This window comes from Crotalus tigris, unplaced genomic scaffold, assembly GCF_016545835.1.
Source record: "Crotalus tigris isolate CLP2741 ecotype Arizona unplaced genomic scaffold, ASM1654583v1 scf7180000019553.37968852642:3898890, whole genome shotgun sequence".
NCBI lineage: Eukaryota > Metazoa > Chordata > Lepidosauria > Squamata > Viperidae > Crotalus > Crotalus tigris.
In genome coordinates this window covers 3,416,795-3,436,349 of record NW_024097591.1, presented here as the reverse complement: position 1 = coordinate 3,436,349, position 19,555 = coordinate 3,416,795, and the positions used below count along the sequence as shown (strand labels likewise).

Here is a 19,555-nt window from a genome sequence, read left to right as displayed (position 1 = left end):
GCTGGGGGGCTGATGCGACTGCTTGCGCCTTGGGAGGGGAGGGAGGGCAAAGGGCAAGGGCTAGGGGCTGATGCGACTGCTTGCGCCTTGGGAGGGGAGGGAGGGCAAAGGGCAAGGGCTAGGGGCTGATGCGACTGCTTGCGCCTTGGGAGGGGAGGGCGGGCAAATGGCAAGGGCTGGGGGGCTGATGCGACTGCTTGCGCCTTGGGAGGGGAGGGCGGGCAAATGGCAAGGGCTGGGGGGCTGATGCGACTGCGCCGGGAGGGAAGGGAGGGCAACTGGCAAGGGTTGGGGGGCTGATGCGACTGCTTGCGCCTTGGGAGAGAAGGGCGGGCAAAAGCCACACTGGCCTTGGTGTTCACCTGTGCACCCTCCCAGCCTCTCTCCCTCCCCACACCGGTCTTGCTCCTCCTCCCCTGTTTCATTTGAGTGGCGAGCCAAGCTGTCTTGAGGTGCCCCTCTCTCCTTCTCTGGTCCCCCCAAATACACCTTCGCTTGACTGCCCGATGGCCCCATCTGCTTTGACTGCTGCCACCACTCCCCCTCCCTCCGGTCCTGGGGACAGAGCTGTAAGGGCCCAAGCGTGTGGAGCAGCCACCGCCCACAGGCCCTGCGCTCCCCCATCGCACGCTGCCCCAGCAGCACTGTGGCTCCTGCCTGCCACCCGATTGGCTGGGGCTACTCATCCCGTGCACCCAAAGTCCCGGGACAAAGGGTATCAGGTGAATTGGCGGGCCAAAGGGCAGAGGGCCAAGGGCCCATTGGTGGTGGTGGGCAGCAGAGGAGGAAAGCTGCCTGTGAATGGGCTGAGGCGAGTGGCAGGGGGTGAAGGAGGCGTGGCCAAGGGTCCTTGCCTAAACACCCCATTCTGCTCCTGATGGGGGTCTTCCAGCCCCTGAGTTACCACTCTGTGACCCTCACCCTGAATGAGAAAGTGGCCCGTCGGCTCCCAGGCTCGTTCAGTCCCTGAGCAGACACTCTGTGAGATTCACCCTGGAAGGGAGACCCTTTCCGTCGCTGAGTGAGCAGCGAGGACAAATCACACGGCAGGAGTCAACAGTGCTCCTGAGTGCCTGAGGATCCCCAGCTGAGTCTCAAACTGTAAAGGAATCCTTTTGGATCTCTTCCCTCCCACCTTCATACCCTGAGAAATAATGTTAGTTGCAGCCAGATCTCTTAGACTCAAAAGTAAATCTGGTGTTGAACTTGGTTATGAGGTATTGCCATCTGAATAAATTAATAACTAGATTTTTTTGCTAGGGTGAGACGTTAGGTCCTCGAACTGGAAAATAAATCTGTTGGCCTTTTTCAATTCTAGATGTGGCCATTGAAACCCTGAGTAGATTTCTTGCCTGGCTTAATTTAGGCAGGATGTTGGTTCTTAGAACCAGAAAACATCTCAATGGCCCCTTTTAATGCTGGGTGTGCCAGTGATTGATAATAGATTGTATAGTTTTCTGCCTGGCGTAAACTTAGCCCTGGCGATGGTTCTTAGATCCAGAAAGAAAACCTCAGCTCTCTTTTAAATGACCAGTGTGTGGCCAGTGATTGATAAAAGATTTCTATTTTTCCACCTGGGAATAATTTTATCCTTGGCTGCTGTTTAAAATGTGTAAGTTATGTTTTGACTAGTAAATAATCATGACACACAGTATGTGGCTGTGACCTCTATAATTTTGATTTCTTCTGTCACATTTATCTTTTTGTTTCTGAAATATCTGTAAATGTGATTCTGACTTGGTAACATTCTGTCTGATGTGTATTTTTTGTAATAAAGTTGAGTTTTACTCCTAATTTACTGTTGTTAAGTAGTTGTGATGCTTATGGTAAACAAAATATTTAATATTTTGCCTGTTTTTATGTATCCTTTATGTATCCGTTCTTATCACCATCTCTTCACTAAGAGATACCTGTTGCAATATTCATGTATTTGAACAGTGAAGTTCCGTTTTCTTTCTACTGAGAAATCTTTTGATGACAACTGTTGTTTTTTTTACACCTCACTTTTTTATCAAAAATGTCATTTTAAATTAGTGAACTATTTAACCCATCATGGTATTTTATCATTGCTTTTGTAATTTTTACAATAATAAAAATGTGACTTTTTATCCTTAAAATATTGGATGATATTTTTATGTATTTTATCTTCAGAACTGTATAATGTTTTGAATTGTACAAACTGTTGCATATGCTTGGAAGATGTGATGTTTGTGTTAAACAATAAAGTATGTGAAACTACTTTCAACTATATTTGTGATCCTGCAGTGAGGAGCTTGCACCTGTTGAAATCACCAAGGATCATCTTTTGTAAGGATTTGGAGTTTTGGTGTATTCAGAAATGTCCTGTACTACCAAAATAAACTTCCAATGAAATTATGTTTGCACTTTTCGTAAAATTATTTTTGCGCTCTCTCTCTCTCTCTCTCTCTCTCTCTCTCTCTCTCTCTCTCTCTCTCCAAGGTCCCTTCGAATTCTATTATTATTCTATTCTAAACTTTGTCTTGCTAGTTCAGATCCTTATTGCCTAACCTTTCCAGCCTGAGATAGGAAGTCGATCCTGTAGCCTATATCTTGTTTGTTGATTCATCTAATCCCTTTGAAAAGACCAACTCCTCTGGAGTCATGTCAATCACGCCTCCTAAGCTCTTCCTGATGGGCACTTGTGGGCACCACCCAATTGGTGTCCTTTGGTGACTCTGCTTTCAGAAGTGATTAACTGGGCCTTACCTCTCTTCTTTCCTCTTTAATCTCTTTTGTTCAGCTCTCCCTTCCTAGCCAGAGTTTTACTTCCTTGCTGCCTCTTGGCTCTTCCTAAGGTTTTTACACGTCTGCCCTCCTGTCCATTTGTTGGGGTGGATAGAAAACAGAGTCGTAGCCAACCCTCATTCATGAGGCAGCATTGTCCTGAATGAGGAAAAAATGAGTCTCGGTCTGATCCATCTGCATTCCCACACTGGACAAGGGGGTTAGACTAGGTCAGGGGTAGGCAACCTTGGCTCTTTTATGACTCGTGGACTTCAACTCCCAGAATTCCTGAGCCAGAGTTGAAGTCCACAAGTCATAAAAGAGCCAAGGTTGCCTACCCCTGGTCTAGGTGATCTCCAAAGTTCTTTTTCCAACTTCCATGTTCTACAGACCTGGATCGTTCAAGTGCTGTGGAGGAAGCCCAGGCAGGTGACAGTTGTTGGCTGTGACACTTTTTTTAACACAAAAGGCAGTCTCGCACATTCCAAAGTTCTGTCAGCATATCAAATAAAGTTTTGTTAAGTTACTGAAGGTGGAACCAAACTGGCTTCCTAGTAAAGGTTCGGAGGGCAATTACTGCTTATTTGGCTTTCTGTTTTCTTCTCTGTAGATTAAAGGGCCAGAGATTTCAGAGCTGAAGACAAAAGTGTGAACACTGCTGGGAGACGGGGAGCCCTGGGCTACAGACATTCAGGTTTCAGGCTCACACCTTTCGTGAGAAACGGAGGAGCAGTGTTCCCGTCCTTTGCCACCTGCCTCTAGTGCTATGTTCAAAGAGGTGAGCACTGATGGCTTGTGATGGCTGGTGGCTATTCATTGTTATTGCACAATTGTCTACTTGGGTGGAGATGAAGAGAAGAAATTTGGGTAGGCGAGAAACGCTTTGCTCTTGAAAATCCATTTATTAATTTTTTTAAAAGAACAGTGATCAGCAAAGATAAGAAATACATTATTTTATTTCTTTTGCTAGAGGTAACGCTAAGAGGTTCCACGAATGGCTCTGTTGCTTATTAAATCACAAACAGCCCCGTCTGTATTCCAGGACTTCTGAATCAAAGGATTTCACACAGGCCTAAGAAACAAGGGATGAGCCTGTATTGCTCCAAATATAGATAGTCCTCACGACCATTTCAAAGTTACAACAGCATTGAAAAGAGACTTATGACTGATCCTCGCCCTTATGACCGTTGGTGGTTTTGGTCACGGGATCAAAATTTGGGCGTTTGGCGACCAGCATGAATAATTCACGACGGTCGCAGCATCCTGGGTCACGTGATCAACATTTGCAACCTTCCCAACCGACTTCCAACAAGCAGAGTCACTTAAGGACTGCCGGATTGACTGAACATAGCAACTGTGACCAAAAAAAGGTGCGACTCACTTCGCAGTTGCCTTAGCAATGACAATTCTGGTCCCCATTGTGGCTGTAAGCCGAGGATTACCTGCACACAAGCGATAAGATCATTGGCTTTGTTAATTCCTCCACTATGGGGAGCCTTAAGACAGAAAAACATGGGTTTCACGCTCCCATGTCTTCCCTGAGAAAAATTGTGGGCACAGTTTATTGCCTAAAATATTTCCTTCTTGGTAAAAATGTGCAATTCCCTGGCTATGCACTAGCAAAAGCGGGGCGAAAGTGTGAACTAGGAGATGCTTTAAAATCCAATGTCAAAAGTCCCGGGGTTGAGATCGTGTCACAGCAAAGTGGGCGCAGTGTATGAGCGCCCCCTTGTGGCAGAACAAGGAATACCCCATCCGGAGGGAACTGCACATAGGAGCAGGCAAGGAAGAAGCAGCAGCTGAAGGAAAAACTGGTTAGCTCGAAGCTGGGGACAACGTTAGAGCCAGATATCGGAGGTGGTGTCGCCACCCGGATAGCGGATCTCGTGGGCCAACGCTGGCCCATTTGGCTCTTTCCCAAAATCTACTAAGAACTTTTCATTCACTTTTAAGCCTCCTTTCTTGCTGTCTACATCGATTTGCAACATGACGGAGCCTTCCCTGGGGGGGAAAAAAAGAAGATAAAACAGAATTTCACTATGCGTTTTTGGGAACCACCACAGTTACGAAACTTGAAGTTGGACGGATTCTCCCTATTCTGGAAATCGACGCTGCAGACACACAAATGTAACTCTCTAGGGCAGGGGTAGGCAACCTCGGCTCTTTTATGGCTCATGGACTTCAACTCCCAGAATTCCTGAGTCAGCTCTGACTCAGGAATTCTGGGAGTTGAAGTCCATGAGCCATAAAAGAGCCGAGGTTGCCTACTCCTGCCCTAGGCTGAAAGAAGAAATGCCTTTTACATTTATTTAACGTGTCACTTTAAATTCCACGCTCATGGTGAATGAAGGCCTAGCGATTCTAGCAACCTTCGAAAACTATGCCACACAACTTCCAGATTTATTTCTGCCTGTCTCAAGACCCAGCTTTGTTTCTGCTTTGAGTAAGCAAAGGAAAAAAGCGAAGGAGAGGCCGTCTTACTTGACCATGTCTGGGTAGAACTGCTTATCCCATCCGCTGTAGAGAGAGGTGCTGACATACAGCCGTTTTCCATCCAGGCTCAGCTGGATCATCTGGGGGGCACCTTGAACTCTCTTGCCCTGTGAAGGATGAGAAAACAGACGTGACCCAACTTGGGATGACATGCTCAAGAGGCGGAGAAGGCTTTGAGCCAGAATTCCCCGTGCTGACTGGGGAATTCTGGGAGCTGAAGTCCACAAGTCTTGAAGTTGCCAAGTTTGGACACCCCTGGACCAGAAGACCTCCAAGGTTCCTTCCCACCCTGTTATTCTGTGTTCTGCGAAGATGGTTTGGCCGCAAAATTTCCTATGGAGCTGAACATCCCTTCCACAAATGCGAAAATGAAATGGAGGGAGACAGAGACTTAACGAAGGGAAAAAAAATGTAAAAATAATCCAGGAGGGGGGAGAGGCCCAGTGCCTTGACCCACCTTGATGACAAATGGATCCGGCTGGCAATCCAGTTCTGGATCCTCAATCACTTTGACGGGACCCCCTTTGACAATGCTGCCTCCCAGAAACACCTGCATGGGCAAAGACACAGCTGGGTGAGGATCTCCCATGTCACCCGCAGAGTCAGTGACCCCCCCCCAGGCAGCGATGCGTCCCTCCTTCCCTGCCCTTGTGTCTACCTGTCCCACCAGCTTGGGCTTCCGGCGGTTGGAAATGTCATATTGGCGGATATCTCCGTGAAGCCAGTTACTGAAATATAGGAAGCGGTCATCGAGGGAGATCAGGATATCGGTTATGAGACCTACAGGAGAGTTTTGTGTGAACAGGAGGCAGCATCTTACAGGAGGAACCAACTTTCTCCCCAAATACTTGGGCCAAGTAGCAGATTTGCAAGTATCCGACAGAAATATTGACTTGCTGCATAAAGGCTACATAGTTGGTTGAGTAAAGTTGCGTTGAAAACGGTCTTTACGCAATGACTCAATATTTCTTCTGCAGCTACCACTACAAAACCCATGTCATGTAATGAATATGGGATCTTGCGAAGGTCACGGCTTTCCCTGAATCCTCTAATAAACGATTAAAGGAGTAAATTAAAGAACAGGAACCCCTCCTGGCTCAGAGGCGAGATGCTGAAACTTTATATTGAGCTAGAGTTTGAATTTAGCTCCAAAGCAAGACGGTGGCAGAACACAACTCGGATCGATTACAAAAACAACCAATATAAAGCTTGCTGGACTAGCCTGGCATTTCCGACAGAAGCCATCCTTCGACCTTCTTCTTCGGAATCTGAATCACCTTCTCTGCTGCCCAGGTTCCTTCCTGAAGGAAAAAAACAGCAGAAGGGGAGGAGTTACCCTTGATAGAGCCCCACCTACAGAGTAACAGGCTTAAGTGGACCTTGTTTCCCCGTTGAATTTGCTGATTAGAAGGTCACAAAAGGGGGTCACGTAACCCCAGGAGACGGTAAATATCCAAATTTTGATCACGTGACATCGGGGAGGTGCTGCAACAACGGTCGTAAGTGTGAAAAATGGTTGTAAGTCACTTTTTTCAATGCCGTTGTAACTTCGAACGGTCACTAAATGGACTATTGTAAGTCAAGGATTACCTGCACTTACAAATTGACGTTTGGGGATGCAAGGAGGACCGGAAGGGGTGAATTTGGGGCCGAGTGGCACGCCTTGGCAATCCCTGACTCAGGAACTCCTACTCACGGTACGATGGAATTTGAGTGGCCCAGTTGTGGCACACCAAGATGACCTTGGCTGACTTCAGGTAGCTCAGACCTGTTGTGTGCTCTGGATGAGATACCACCCAAAATTCTTAAGGCTAGAGACTAAAATGGAGAATTAACCCCCCCCCCCAAAAAAAATCCCAGAAAAATGCATGCTGCTAACAAGCTCTGTGGACATCTTTGGAAGTCAAGTTTGACTCGAAGGAAATGTTAGCTAGACAACATTTTGGGGTTGCCTTTCTGCATTCCACAGTGCAAAGGAAAGCTCGCCCAAAACATGAAAACTGAAAAAAATGTGCCTTGCCCACTTAGCAACAAGTAGTTCTCAGGACCCTAACAATTCTAGGGAGTGGGGCCTACCACACCTCCTAAGGCTCTGGGAGGTTGGCTGGCTGCCCGTGGGGACTGTTCTTCACTCTGTTCTGCTGTAATTATTTATTTTTTGGGGGGTGTCTTTTACCGGGGTCTTGTAGAAACGGTGGACGGCACTGCTGAGAGCACAGCCAATGTATCCCTCGGCCGCATCTGGGTCGTGGAGAAATCGGATCTCCAGCGGAATGGAGTTCTTGCCCACGTCGATCGTCTGGATGAATTCGTGAGTGGTCCAGTCCCACACGTTGATGTTTCCGCCATAGCAGCCTTCGGAGGTGAGAAAGGAGGGTTTGGTTAGTAATAGGTTTTTCTTTGAGGGCTCCTTGGTGCTCTCTGAGCTGGGCTGTTTTCTTGCAGATGTTTCATGACCCAACTAGGTAAAACATCACCTGTGCTAGAAGGAGCATTTGCAGCGAACCCCACTAGCACTGATGATGTTACTTAGTTTGGGTAATGAAAGGTCTGCAAAAAACCAGCAAGCTCAGAGAGCACCAAGGAGCCTCCATGATGTGGGCCCTCAGACTTCAATTTCTGCCAAGCTTTGCCCATTTCTTCTCCAATCCTTATTCTGGACCACGGAAGATGCTTCCAACCAGGTTCTCTTTAACCCAACGGCCTGCTGGGCTTCTGATCTGAGGATACGCGGTGCCTGTGGAACTACCGGAAGAGGCCTCTTGGAAGACATGACAGCAGGCAGCCGTTCTCTCACCTTTCTCCAAATCTGCTGGGTTAAACCCAGAGGCGAAGCACTTGGGCGCTCCCCACTCAGTGCTCATCAAGACATTGTGCCTGGGCTGGTACCAGAAGTCGTAGCCAAAGCATGGGACTTTGGTGCCTTTCTCCCAGTTACCCTTCACCTCAAAGGTCTCTCCATCCAGCAGCACAAAACCCCCTGCCGGTGAAAACAAAACATTATTTATTTGTTAAATTTATTTGCCACCCATCTCACCACAAGGTGACTCTTTATCGAGTTGATGTGTTACCTTGAGGTGATTTCCAGTGGTTTGGAAGAAAGTGAAGACAGGCAGCATCCAATAGTGCAATAAACGAACAGAAATTATTTCAGTGTTCTTGGAACCGAGGGTGAATGGCACCGTTCCTCCCCCCAGAGCCATTGAGAGATTGCACAGAGATAGCACAAAGCTGAGACAAGCTTAGACAATATCTCCATCTGATTTCTCCCACTCAAATATTCTCAGGTAGAATTGGAATTGGAATGGAATGGAACAGAACAGAATACAAAACAGAACAGAATAGAATACAGAATAGAATAGAACAGAACAGAGTAGAATATTTTATTGGCCAAGTGTGATTGGACACATGAGTATTAGATATGTTGGCCACCTTGAGTTATTTATAAAAATAATAAAGGCAGAATTAAAAAAAACAAACATAAAAAAGACATACCTTTTCCGTTGCCAGAAGGGTCCGCCATGGTGCTAATCATGATCTCACCAGTGCCCAGGCAATGTGTGGTGTGAGGATTTGCCAAGTTGCACTTCCAATACATGTCAATGGGCTCGATAACCTGCAATACAAGATTAGGCCGGTGAGATGGAGAGGTGGACCCTGGATAGACACACCCAGCCGTTCACCATCCAAGCTTTGCCCAGTGGTGGGGTGTGTGAGAAACGTGTCGGTCCCAAGGGGAAGAGAAGGGAGATAGTTCTGTGAAGCCCCCTATGGAGGGGTCCCTGAAGGTCCCCTGAGCACCAGCCAGGCCCAGTGTGTACCTTATGGATCCTGGGGGCCCGCAGGTTGGTGCCGGTGTCGATCACGTATATCCGGGACGAGATCAGGCTGGGAAGAATGAGACGGTTGCGCTTCTTGGTGGTGTCTCCGAAGCAGCTGCTGCAGGCGTTCCAGCCGGAATGGTGTAGCTCGTCGTTAACGTTGGGCATCGGCAGGCGGTGGATGACCTGCAGGGTGGCAGAGCCCATTCGGGTCCTTACGGACAGCTCCTCAAAGGACTCCCAGTCCTTCCCCTGCCTGGAGAAGGGTGTGGAGCCCCCAGCTGGATCTTGGTCTCCCTTATCATTCTGAACACGGGGATTAGCTGAAAATCTTGGCTTTTCAACTGCTTCCGAACTTAGAATATCAGAGCCAAAGGATACCATCTAACCCTGATTTATGGCCCAATCAACTCTCCCCCTTCCCCAGTTTGCCAGGAACCCCAAATGGTTTCCAAATTGTTTGAAAGGGGGTTTGGGCCATAATGATTAACCAACATTTTTCAGAGTGCAGAACTTTGGGTTTTCTTCTCCCTCCCCCCGAAAAGATAATGGTAGGGATTAGGAAATGGGTTTGCGTGATTTGTCAATCAGGACCACAGGATTTCAGATATTGGCAGTGTTGCTGAAATAACCGTGAAAAGTGTCGTTCATAGAGAGAGTCCGTGGAGTAAGGTTTGAGCAGCTGCTCAAGATCAACTGGTGGGCCAGTTGTCCTGGATAAATCCTGAGGGACTGCAGCCTCAGATTGATCCAGAGACCAAGGAAAGAAAGAATCGGAAGAGAGGGCATCTGATCTGAAAGGAGATGCTCTGCAACTAGAATTTTAGGCAGCAAGGAAAGGCAACTGCAGGGTTCAGATTTCCCAACAGACTGCAGGGAAGGGAACTGTTTTACTCTCAGTTATCTGTATTGGGCAGCAATTTCTTCCTGTTCATGTGGCATTAAATCTTGAGAATCCTGTTTTTTCCCCCCTGAGGCTTGATGGAAAAAGAGTCACCTAGAGGCCCAGCTGGGCTCAGATTCTTTCTAAGATTTAAAATATTTTTGCTTAAAAGGTGAGAGAAAAGCAGCAGTTGAAGCCAGGAGAAAACCAGGAGCTCCTCTCTGTGAATCATTATTAGGATATTGAGCTATTGTTAAGATAAACCAGCTCTGAACTCAAGATTTGAGCCCAGAGACTGAATTAAACCCACTTGGCAATAAGTCTGGGATTTGGGGTCCACATCCACAGTGGCCAAATAATCTGGTTTTGCTGTTCCGGTGTTTCGGTAGATGCAAGGCAGGTAGACGATCTCTTCCCGTGGCCCTTTTGGAAGAGTAAAGGTGGTGAGTAAGTTACAGAAAGGAAGAGAAAGGAGAAATTAAGTAAGGAGGTTATGTTGGCCAATTTATTAATTAACGCCTCTAGATGCTGCAGTCAGAAACGGGATAGCGATGAACTACTTAGTTTCTTAATAAAAGCATATTTGTTTATGAGCGAAACCTTTGACCAACTTTCCTCCCTAACTTGATTGCAAGTAGTTTTTGATTTATAACCACAACTGAGCCTAAAGTTCTGTTAATAAGCGAGGAATTTTGCCCCGTTTTACGACCTTTCCTACCACAGTTGTTAAGGGAATCAGTGCAGTATCCCCTTACCTTTCATTGCATCCAGGGGGGTTTTGTATCCCGGCCCGCACTCTCCACATTTTGCTGCAATTCAGAATGGACAGGAAGAAAGTTAAAAACACACAAAGGACATTCAGCTCAGGATATGCTTTGGAAACACTGTCATTTTGATGGTGGCTTTTCTGATAAATTTCTCGATAGCTTCAGAGAGGGGAATTCTAGGGCTGAATTCAGCTTCCTGCGAGTCTTTTTAAGATTTCAGGTTGCTAGTGCTCATGGCCTCAAGGATATCCTTCCCTGTTGCTGCTGAGACCTTAGAGGGACAAACAGTGTGGTGCATGTTAAAGAAATTATTTAGGTAAAATAAATTAGATAGCACGCCCTGGTTTCCTTGCTTCGATGCAGAATGAACCTTGTCTTCTTCTTGACTCAATTTGACTTTTTGCATGGAAGAGGGTCGAAATATTCATCAGGAGTCAAATTAGGATGGGGAGACGTGGGTCCGTTTGGCTCAGGACTTGTAGCTGTGTGCCTTTCCCATGTTTGACGCTGGTTGTGCACGGAGGGAGAGAAGGGAAACGGCACGGAGGAGCAATTCCAGTGGGACTTTCTGAGCGGATTCACTTGGCTTGCCTGAAGAAAGATTCTGGCCCTGGGCTTAGTCCAGAATTTTTGCAGCAGATGCTTCCAATTTTCAGAGGAAAGTTGTGTGCTGCTGAACACACCCTTGTCATAAAATTTTATTTTCAGGCGTGAAGAGTGGGAAGAATGTTTCATAAGCCTACTTGAGCAACTGCCCAATGGCTGCTGCTGTCACGCAAGCGGGTAATGGCAAAACAATTGAGGATGTCCCGTGGTTCTTCACGTGATTCCTTCAGTATGTTTGGGACTTAACTCTCTAAATTCCCGACAAGTCTCTACTCCCAATGATCCTGGGAAGTTGGTCATTTTGTGACCCCCATGGAGAAACTGCCCAATATCCCAGTCTTGAGGCTGGACATTTAGTCCCAGGTTTTGCCTCACCTATTTACCTCACCGGTTTCTTCACGTTGCATTGTCTGCTTTATCTCTGCATGCCTGGAGGTCAGGGGTAACCCTCCCTACTTGCAAAACCCAGCATGCAGTCTTCAAATAACTGTTGGGTCTTTTACAGGTATTTTTTGTTGATCCTGTTGCAACAGAGCAATACAGCCGTGATTTGCCATACCGGCCTATTTGATTTAATAGGTAACAAATTAAACCGCAGACAAAGGAAAAAATTATTAACGTCAAATGGCTTTATGGTAGCTGAGGATGGATCGAGACCGAAACGGCAATATCCTCATGACAAAAGCTGGAGTTACAGTTCATTGTGCTATGATTGCCTTATTTTATTGGGCTTTGGCTTAGCATCTGCAAACCAGTCGACTAAGGTTCATTGCACAAACTACGAATTAAACAAGCCATAGCTTAATGCATTGTATAAACCCAGTCACCGTACTTTTAAAGTAGCCAGCAGACAGTTGGGTGCAGACTTTGCATTCTGTCTCTCTATTTTTGTAATTTAATCTGGCACTGCTAATAAATTATGGTTTTTAAATTGGATGGACTTCCTAATTGAAGCTTATGCAAGATAAGTAGATGTTGGTGATCAATTTTTCTGGAAACTGAGTTAGAGCGGGTCTCCCGAGTCTATCTTGCAGTGAAAGTAGCCATATTAATTGGCTTATTTGACTTGATTGAGTGGATACCAGAGTTGGGAAAATGCCATCTTAAAACCTTCAGCTACGACTCTGTCTAGGAGAGTCAGACAAATGTATGTGCGGGTTTAGCTGTAGAGAATAGAGTTTGTTGTGTGCATGGGGTGGAATTTAAAAGGTTCAAAGGATATATTTCTGTTATATGAATATATATCCATTATGTAGTTTGTTAATCTGTTAACTGCCATACCTCTGTATAGTACTTATACCTTGGTCCATAAATTGAATTAGTTCAGCTTACAGTTCAGTTGGTTTTGTTGTAATAGGCTAACACATTTATTTTTTTAGAAACTCAAGTTCTACCCATCGTGAGCAAATCAGGAACACCAGCAGTATAGAGAAAATTTCTCTCCAACCTCTTCCTGTTTAAATTCATTAACAAAGCTTTCTTGTTACATAAGGCCATGTCAAGGTTATCAGATTTTATTTATTCAGTTTATATACGCCCATTTTCTGCTAAGCAAGTCCTAAGTCAGGTATGAAGCTAGCTGGGTGATTTGGGGCCAGTCACTCCCTCTCAGAAAAGAAGAAGAAGGAAATGGCAAGCCGTTTTGGAAAATACCTCCAAGAGAACTGCAGGGACCTGTCCAGGTGGTTGCCAGATGTCAAAGCTGACTCAGGGGCACATTTAATTTGAATTGTTCAGGAACATCTGGAGGCACAGTTATGAATTAACTCCAGGGAGGGTTTCCAATTCTCTCACCATTTCTTTTCTCCTCATAATAACCCGGTGAGGTTGCCCAGGCTGATAGTGACTGACAGACCTAAAATCACCTAGTTAATTGCATGGCTGAGTAGAGATGGCACAGTGTTCAGCGTTTGCTTGCTCCCTCTATAGATTGGTACTTCAAACAAGTCAATTTTTTTCACCTTTGTACAACTCTCTGCTTGAATGCTCATTTCTCTTTACTAAAGGCTTATATAAACAGCATAATCTTATACGTATTTATTCAAAAGCCAATCTCACTGGGTGTTTCCATGTAAGACCTTTTATGGAGCTGTTGCTTTTTCTTATTCAGTTTTCGTGGGGTGGGGAGGGGGAACTGGGTCTCCAATTTTTGAAAGTAGTTTCCTGCTTCCCCCCCCCCTTCTGATCATTTCCTAATACAAAAAGCAGTCTCTTAAGAGAGAAAGACAGAATTGCATAAAATACTATTCAGCACTGTTCTTTAGACCAGCTTCCCCCATTCTCATATCCTGCAGAGGTGTTTGACCCCAAACTAAGACAGATAAAATGCAAAATATTTGGAGAGAGATTGTATACATTGTCCTGCTAATGACAGGGTCCTCCTGTCCTTGCTTAGCCATTGCTGAAGGAGCTGTCCTGGGGATTTTTTTTTTATTTTTTATTTTGGTACAGCAGTGGTCAGGAGATTCTAGAGGACACAAGACATCAGACGTAAAGGAATTAAGGAGTTAAGTTTCAAAATTTTAAAAAAACATGCCCAAATGCAGATAAACCAGTTTCAGATGAAATTGGAACTACATGTGCTAAGCCAAAGTGCTTGTCAAAGAAAATAAAGGCGCTTTTTTCCAAGCATAAATGCAGAGGGTCAGACTGTGAAAAAACACGATTCTATGCATAAAAGCTGTTGCAAATAGACTCCCAAGAATACATCTTTGGAAGTAAACGTGTGAGTTATTGGTATCCTATTGCACTAAGAACGGATTTTCTTAGCAATTGGGATTTTTAGGGACTTTGCCTGCACCAAAACTTCTAAGAAAGAAAGCTGTCGAAAAAGCAGAAGTTCTGAAATCTCATTGGCGCCTTGCCCCTCAAAAGCCAAACTCCCAGAGGTGTCATACTTCTGCTTTAAAAAGTCGATATGCGGTCTCCTGTCAAGCCATTTGCAAATAAAACTGCATCAGTGGCTTTCCCCAACTTGCAGAAGTGATAAAATAATTACCCCAATCTCTTCCCCTAGCTTCTAAATTGGGAAAGTCTGAACTACGCAGAAAATCCTGGACAAAGCATGGCTGTTTCTGCAGCTGAGTAAAAGAAAGTGGCCTCTCTCTGTCTTGTTTTGGCTTACCCATGGTGGTGGACTTTGGTTATTCCTGCTCTCTTCTCTCCAAAGAATTCAGACAAACTGAAGAGGATCCTCCAGACCAGAGGCAGGGCTTTTTGCAGAGGAACATATATATCTCTGTATTTCAGTGGGTGGAGAAGAGGCGTGTTGGGAGGAGGACTATTGCAAACTGCTGAGCAGCTCCAGATGGGGAGGGCTGCATTTTCAGTGCAAAAATCCAATGGTTTCCCCCGATTCTGTAAGCTGCTTGTTCGGGTCTCTTTCTTGAAAGGTCTGCTTCTTTGTCCTACCAATAGTTGGCTGCCTCATCTTTTAGCTTCGCCAGGCAGAAAATCTCCCTGTGTTTTGGGCCGGAGGTGCAAAGAAAAGAAAAACTTTTAGCTGGAGGTGGTGTTTCAAAAAGTATGTCAGCGCCCAGCACAGGCTTGACACAAGTATAGCTTTGAAGCTGGCAGGCAGCGGAGATCTTTTGCTTTCCTGTCAAGCAACTGTCAGTGCACTTCGGAGATAATTTCTCTCCCTCTTTAGCTGAAAGTACCCTTAGGAATGCCTTTCTTCCCTTGTTACTGTTAATTAAAGCCCAAATAAGCAAATATTTAATAAGATTTGGTGAGCAATTGGCAAGTTTTGCTCAGTTCTGAGTGTAGTCTTTTTTTTTGGTTTGATTTGTAAAGTCTTGCACTGACCACGTACTTTTCATGGTGGACGCCGATGTTACAGATTACATTTTTTAAAATGCCATTAGCAGATTTCAGCATCCTCTTGAGTTTGTTCCTCTTTTCTGCTCAAACAATGACAAATTGTTTAACCGAAGCAAACCTGTTTCACACCATTAAGATTATGAAATTTGTGGAATTTTCATTGCGTATGCTAACAACCCTTAAAGTATATTATACTGATTCTCCTCCAGTTAACAGGATCTGTGAACCCTTCCATGCTAATCTCTACAATCAAACAGAAATGGTTACGTTCAAACTGGGTTGGCAGCCCGATAGAATGTATTTACTATATTTTTATCCTGCTTTTCAGATATTGACTGTTCTATAAAGAAATTTACACCAACTGAAAAGAAGCTACAGGTTAAAGGACACATGAGGTGCATTTAAATGGGCCTGAGTGATTTATTTATGCTGATAAGTAGATGGCAATATTATTTCACTTTGCACGGTCCTGACTCTGTATTTCGTTCCTGGTTATCTGATGATCACAGACTAAAATGCGACAGCTCTTTGAAACTAAATTTTAAACAGGCTAAAGTAAACTTGTGTACTTTTAACAGTACATTATGTAACTTTTTAGTACTATTTATTTTCTCAAAAGCAGTTTGCAATATTGTGTCCTTTTCATAAGGAGTTACAGGCAGTTCCTGGGCTGTTCCTAACTCTATCTTTAATTCTAATTTATATGTAAGTTGGAACTTGTACTTATTAACTGACTGCATATTACTAAAAATGGTGGACAGCCTTCTCTTTCCTCCAGCTGATGAACTACAGTGTATCAAAAACCTGCAATTCCAATGAATCATAAAAAGATTGCGGGGCTTCAGTGGTTCAACTCGAGGACAACGCTGTTTGCCATTTTTAGTAATAGGCAGCCCCATTTCTAAGTATGGTTTGTCTGTTAAGTACACACTGGGTACACCAAGAGACTTATTGCTGTGTCTCAATCGTTTATAATGTCCATTCGTTATTGAGAGATGTTCCATAGTCCTACTTTCTTACAATTAAGCTACATAAGTGTAGCATTTGTGCAAAAGCGTGGGTTTTTTTTTTCCTTGTGGTTGTCTCTCATTTGGGATGCTTTCCTCTTTGGAATTGTTTCTCTTGGAATTGAGGGAGAAAACCAAGAATTTTTGCTTTCCAGCTGTTTGGAAGGGGACAGCATCTTTGGAATTGAATTTTAATTGGCATTATTTTTTCTCACGATGGTGTTTTTGTTTAGCTGTTATGCTATCTGGCTACATTAGAAGATGATGGTGGTGGTGGTAGAGGAGGGAGAGGAAGAACAGATGATGGAGGAAGAGGGGGAGGCGACCTCTCCCCTCCAAATCTCCTCAGAATTGTCAGCCTCACACAAACTTCAACCAGGCAGCCTCGCTCGGAGGCGAGCCCCTCCGCCGGTGACGTCACGGCGCGCCGGCCAATCCGCGCGCCGCTCGGCGGTCCGAAGGAAATGACGACGGCGCCGTATCCCTCCGCCGGCCAGGACCCTTTTTTGTGTGTGTGTGTGTATGTGTGTTGTTGCTGCTTCTGTGTATCAACCCGCAACCCCTTTAAAAAAAAAAAAAAGGAGTCGCGTGGGAGGGGGCGGGGAGGCTCATGCGAGCCGCGCCGCCGTCGCCGCGTCGCCCTTCTCCCCGGAGCCGGCGGGGGGCGCGGGTCCCTTTAAGCGTGGGGACGAGCCCAGCCTCGGAGCCCAGCGAGGGAGGCGAGGCAGCCACCGGCGGCCGCGGCCGTTCTGGGGAAGGTGAGTCGGCGCCTTCCCGTTACGCGTGGCGGCGGCGGGGGGCGGCGGGACGGGCGGGGGGGCAGGGAGGGAGGTGGGGGGAAGAGCCCTGCGCGCGCTCGGCAGGGGGTGCAGCGCGCGTGCGCGGGGCCCTTCAGAGGTGGGGGGAACCGTTGGAAACCGGTTCGAACCGCCCCCGTGGGCGGAGGGGGGGCTTCTCTCTCTCTTGCGCTCTTTTTTTTTTTTTCATTAACTCCCCCCTCCACGAGGGCGAAGCGGCGGGCTGAGGGAAGAGCGCGCGCGAGAGGCGGGCGCGCGCGGCACACACAAAAGCGAGCGCGAGATGGTTCCCTCAGCGGGGGGGGAGGGAGGGAGCGAGCGAGCGGCTCAGGGAGGACGGCGATTGGCTGGGGGTGGAGAAAAGAGGCGTGGCCTTCCCCTTTTTCGTCGCCCTCCGCTAGGCGGCGGCCATCCCCGCGCTTCGTTAGGAGGCGAGCGCGGAGCGATATACCGGGATTCTTTTTTTTTCTCTCCTCTCTCGCCGTGAGGGGCGGGGCGAGCGGGGCGCGAGGAGGAGAATAAGGGAGTGAAGCGTCAGATCCCTCCGCAGGCCGCTTCCTCCCCTCCCCCCTTTTTCTGGGCCCTTGTTGGGGGGCGTTGAGGAGGAAGAGGAGGAAAAAAAAGATGCGTGGAAATAGGGAGACGTCCTCGCATTGGGTGGGTGGGTGGCGTTTCTCAGCCCCCCCCCCCAGCAACATTGTCCTCACTTCTGGGCAGGCGGCCATGTTGGCTGGAAGGGATTACTTTCTCTCGCCCTCCCCCCCTTTGGGGGAGACCCAGTGCTGATTCATAATCCTCGTGGTTGGGGGGAGGGGCTGTGTTGGGGTGGGGGGAGCTGTGGGGTGGCATCAATGGGGAGGGGAATTGGTTGCTGGCTTCCATCCTTCCAGGTTCAGACAAATATTTGGAGGAGTGGGGGGGGCTTTCTGGTGGGGCCCTCCCCCAGGACAGCCCTTCTGCGGTGGCACCTCAGACTACAGCTCCCATCATCTTGGCATGCTCCAAGTGCATTGCATGGTGATGCCCCTGATGCCCACCCCTGCACGGCGTTCCGGACACCTGTTGCCCTACGGCCCACCTTCCTCCTTGTAGTTGGGCTGAGGCCGAGCGTTGGCCTCCAGCCCTCTTGAAGGCATCCGTGGGGCAGAGGTGTCCGTGGGCTCCTCCTCCTTTGCCCCGTGTTGCTTTGCAAGGCGACCGGCCAAAGGCAGCCTCGGCCATGCTCTGCCCAGCTCCCATCATCCCCATCCCACAACTCTGGAGTTGGTGGCGGTACGCAGACCGCAGAAGCGAGAGAGGGCACGGTTGAGTTGGGAGAGCTGCCATCTTGGTGGCATGGCTGTGCTTTTGACAGGGGAAGTGTCGGTCTGGTTCGCTTGGCCACGCTCTGCAAAACGGATCCATGCTGTAAACCCCTGTCGTCCTTTTCCCAAGTCTAGGAAGCGCCATCCCGGGAAAACTCCCACACTTCGTCATGGTTGGCAACTGCTCAATTTTTACATTATTTTACAGCGCTTGAAACTCTTGAACAAGTCAGGGTTGTCCTGACATGCAACAGTTGATGTGACTGTGGGTGGCCTCAGATGGGAGGCAAAACCATATCGTATGGGGATGGTGCAGCTCATCTTTACAAGTCTTTTTCCATTGGTTGCATTGGTATAAACATGTACAATGCTGGCCTACTGTAGAGTAAAGTGAGAAACACTCTGGTGCACGCAGATTTTTTTCCTCAGATTTTAGTGAATTAAAAACATATACAATATACACGTACGCTTCTAGATCATGCTCTAAATAGCCTCACTTTCTTCTTCTAATAGACGTCTAAAACATTTATCCTTCCTGTACGATTCTATTCCTGCCTTTTCTGAGATGCTTACAATATTGGATTGCAACAAAAGTGTTGCTTCATGCGTTCTGAATCTGATCAGCTGTCAAAACGACTGGATTTTATCATAACCTGTCGTGTTTCCTTTTTTGGTTTATTCTGGATAATTCCTAAACTATTTTGAATTACTGTTCATCGATAATTCCCTGTGTCATAGTTAATGTGCTTGGTTTTTCCGATGCATGATGTTTCTACCTGGGTCATTTAATAGCATCTTAGACCCAGATCATTTTGAATTTGAAGTACTGCTTCAGAAAATGGTTGTCTTTTCTCCTATACTTCTGGATTTTTCTTCTGTTGAGTATTTTTTAAAAACGTAGAATAGCTTTAGAATAGCACCAGGCTCTGAACTTGCCCAACCTATCCTGAATCTAGTGGGAATTTGTAGTACATAATCATGTAGCAAGTGTGTAGTAAATAACCATGCACAACAATGTGGTAACTGTATTGTTTTGTTTACATAGCATAGCCTCTTATCAATTTGTAGCTACTAGTATTTCTAGGTCTGTGTATTTTCAGTTATTTCTTATGTGCCAGTGTCTTCCACCCTCACTTCACAAGTCTTCTGACAGGTGTTATGAGACCTTACCTTCAAGCTCCATCTAAAAACAACACGTCCCTCCATCACATATGAGGCAGAACGATCTCTAATTCACAAAATACATTTTCTGTTAATATTAACATTTAAGATCGCACAGCCTTTTGGTTTGTTCTAGTTGTTACAGTAAG

General features: G+C 46.4%; 1 protein-coding gene across 1 annotated transcript; it reads right to left on the bottom strand.

Moving 5' to 3' along the window:
* Positions 1 to 3,627: 3,627 nt before the first annotated feature.
* LOC120317019 (methanethiol oxidase-like) lies at positions 3,628 to 14,573 on the bottom strand. Its single transcript, XM_039363249.1, has 12 exons — positions 14,440 to 14,573; positions 10,698 to 10,751; positions 10,253 to 10,365; positions 9,060 to 9,245; positions 8,734 to 8,854; positions 8,036 to 8,218; positions 7,415 to 7,593; positions 6,461 to 6,539; positions 5,897 to 6,018; positions 5,696 to 5,788; positions 5,227 to 5,345; positions 3,628 to 4,746 (listed from the first exon to the last, which is right to left on the bottom strand). Exons 1-12 carry the CDS (start codon positions 14,441 to 14,443, stop codon positions 4,584 to 4,586), a joined length of 1,416 nt encoding a protein of 471 aa, XP_039219183.1. The 5' UTR covers positions 14,444 to 14,573; the 3' UTR covers positions 3,628 to 4,583.
* Positions 14,574 to 19,555: the final 4,982 nt, after the last annotated feature.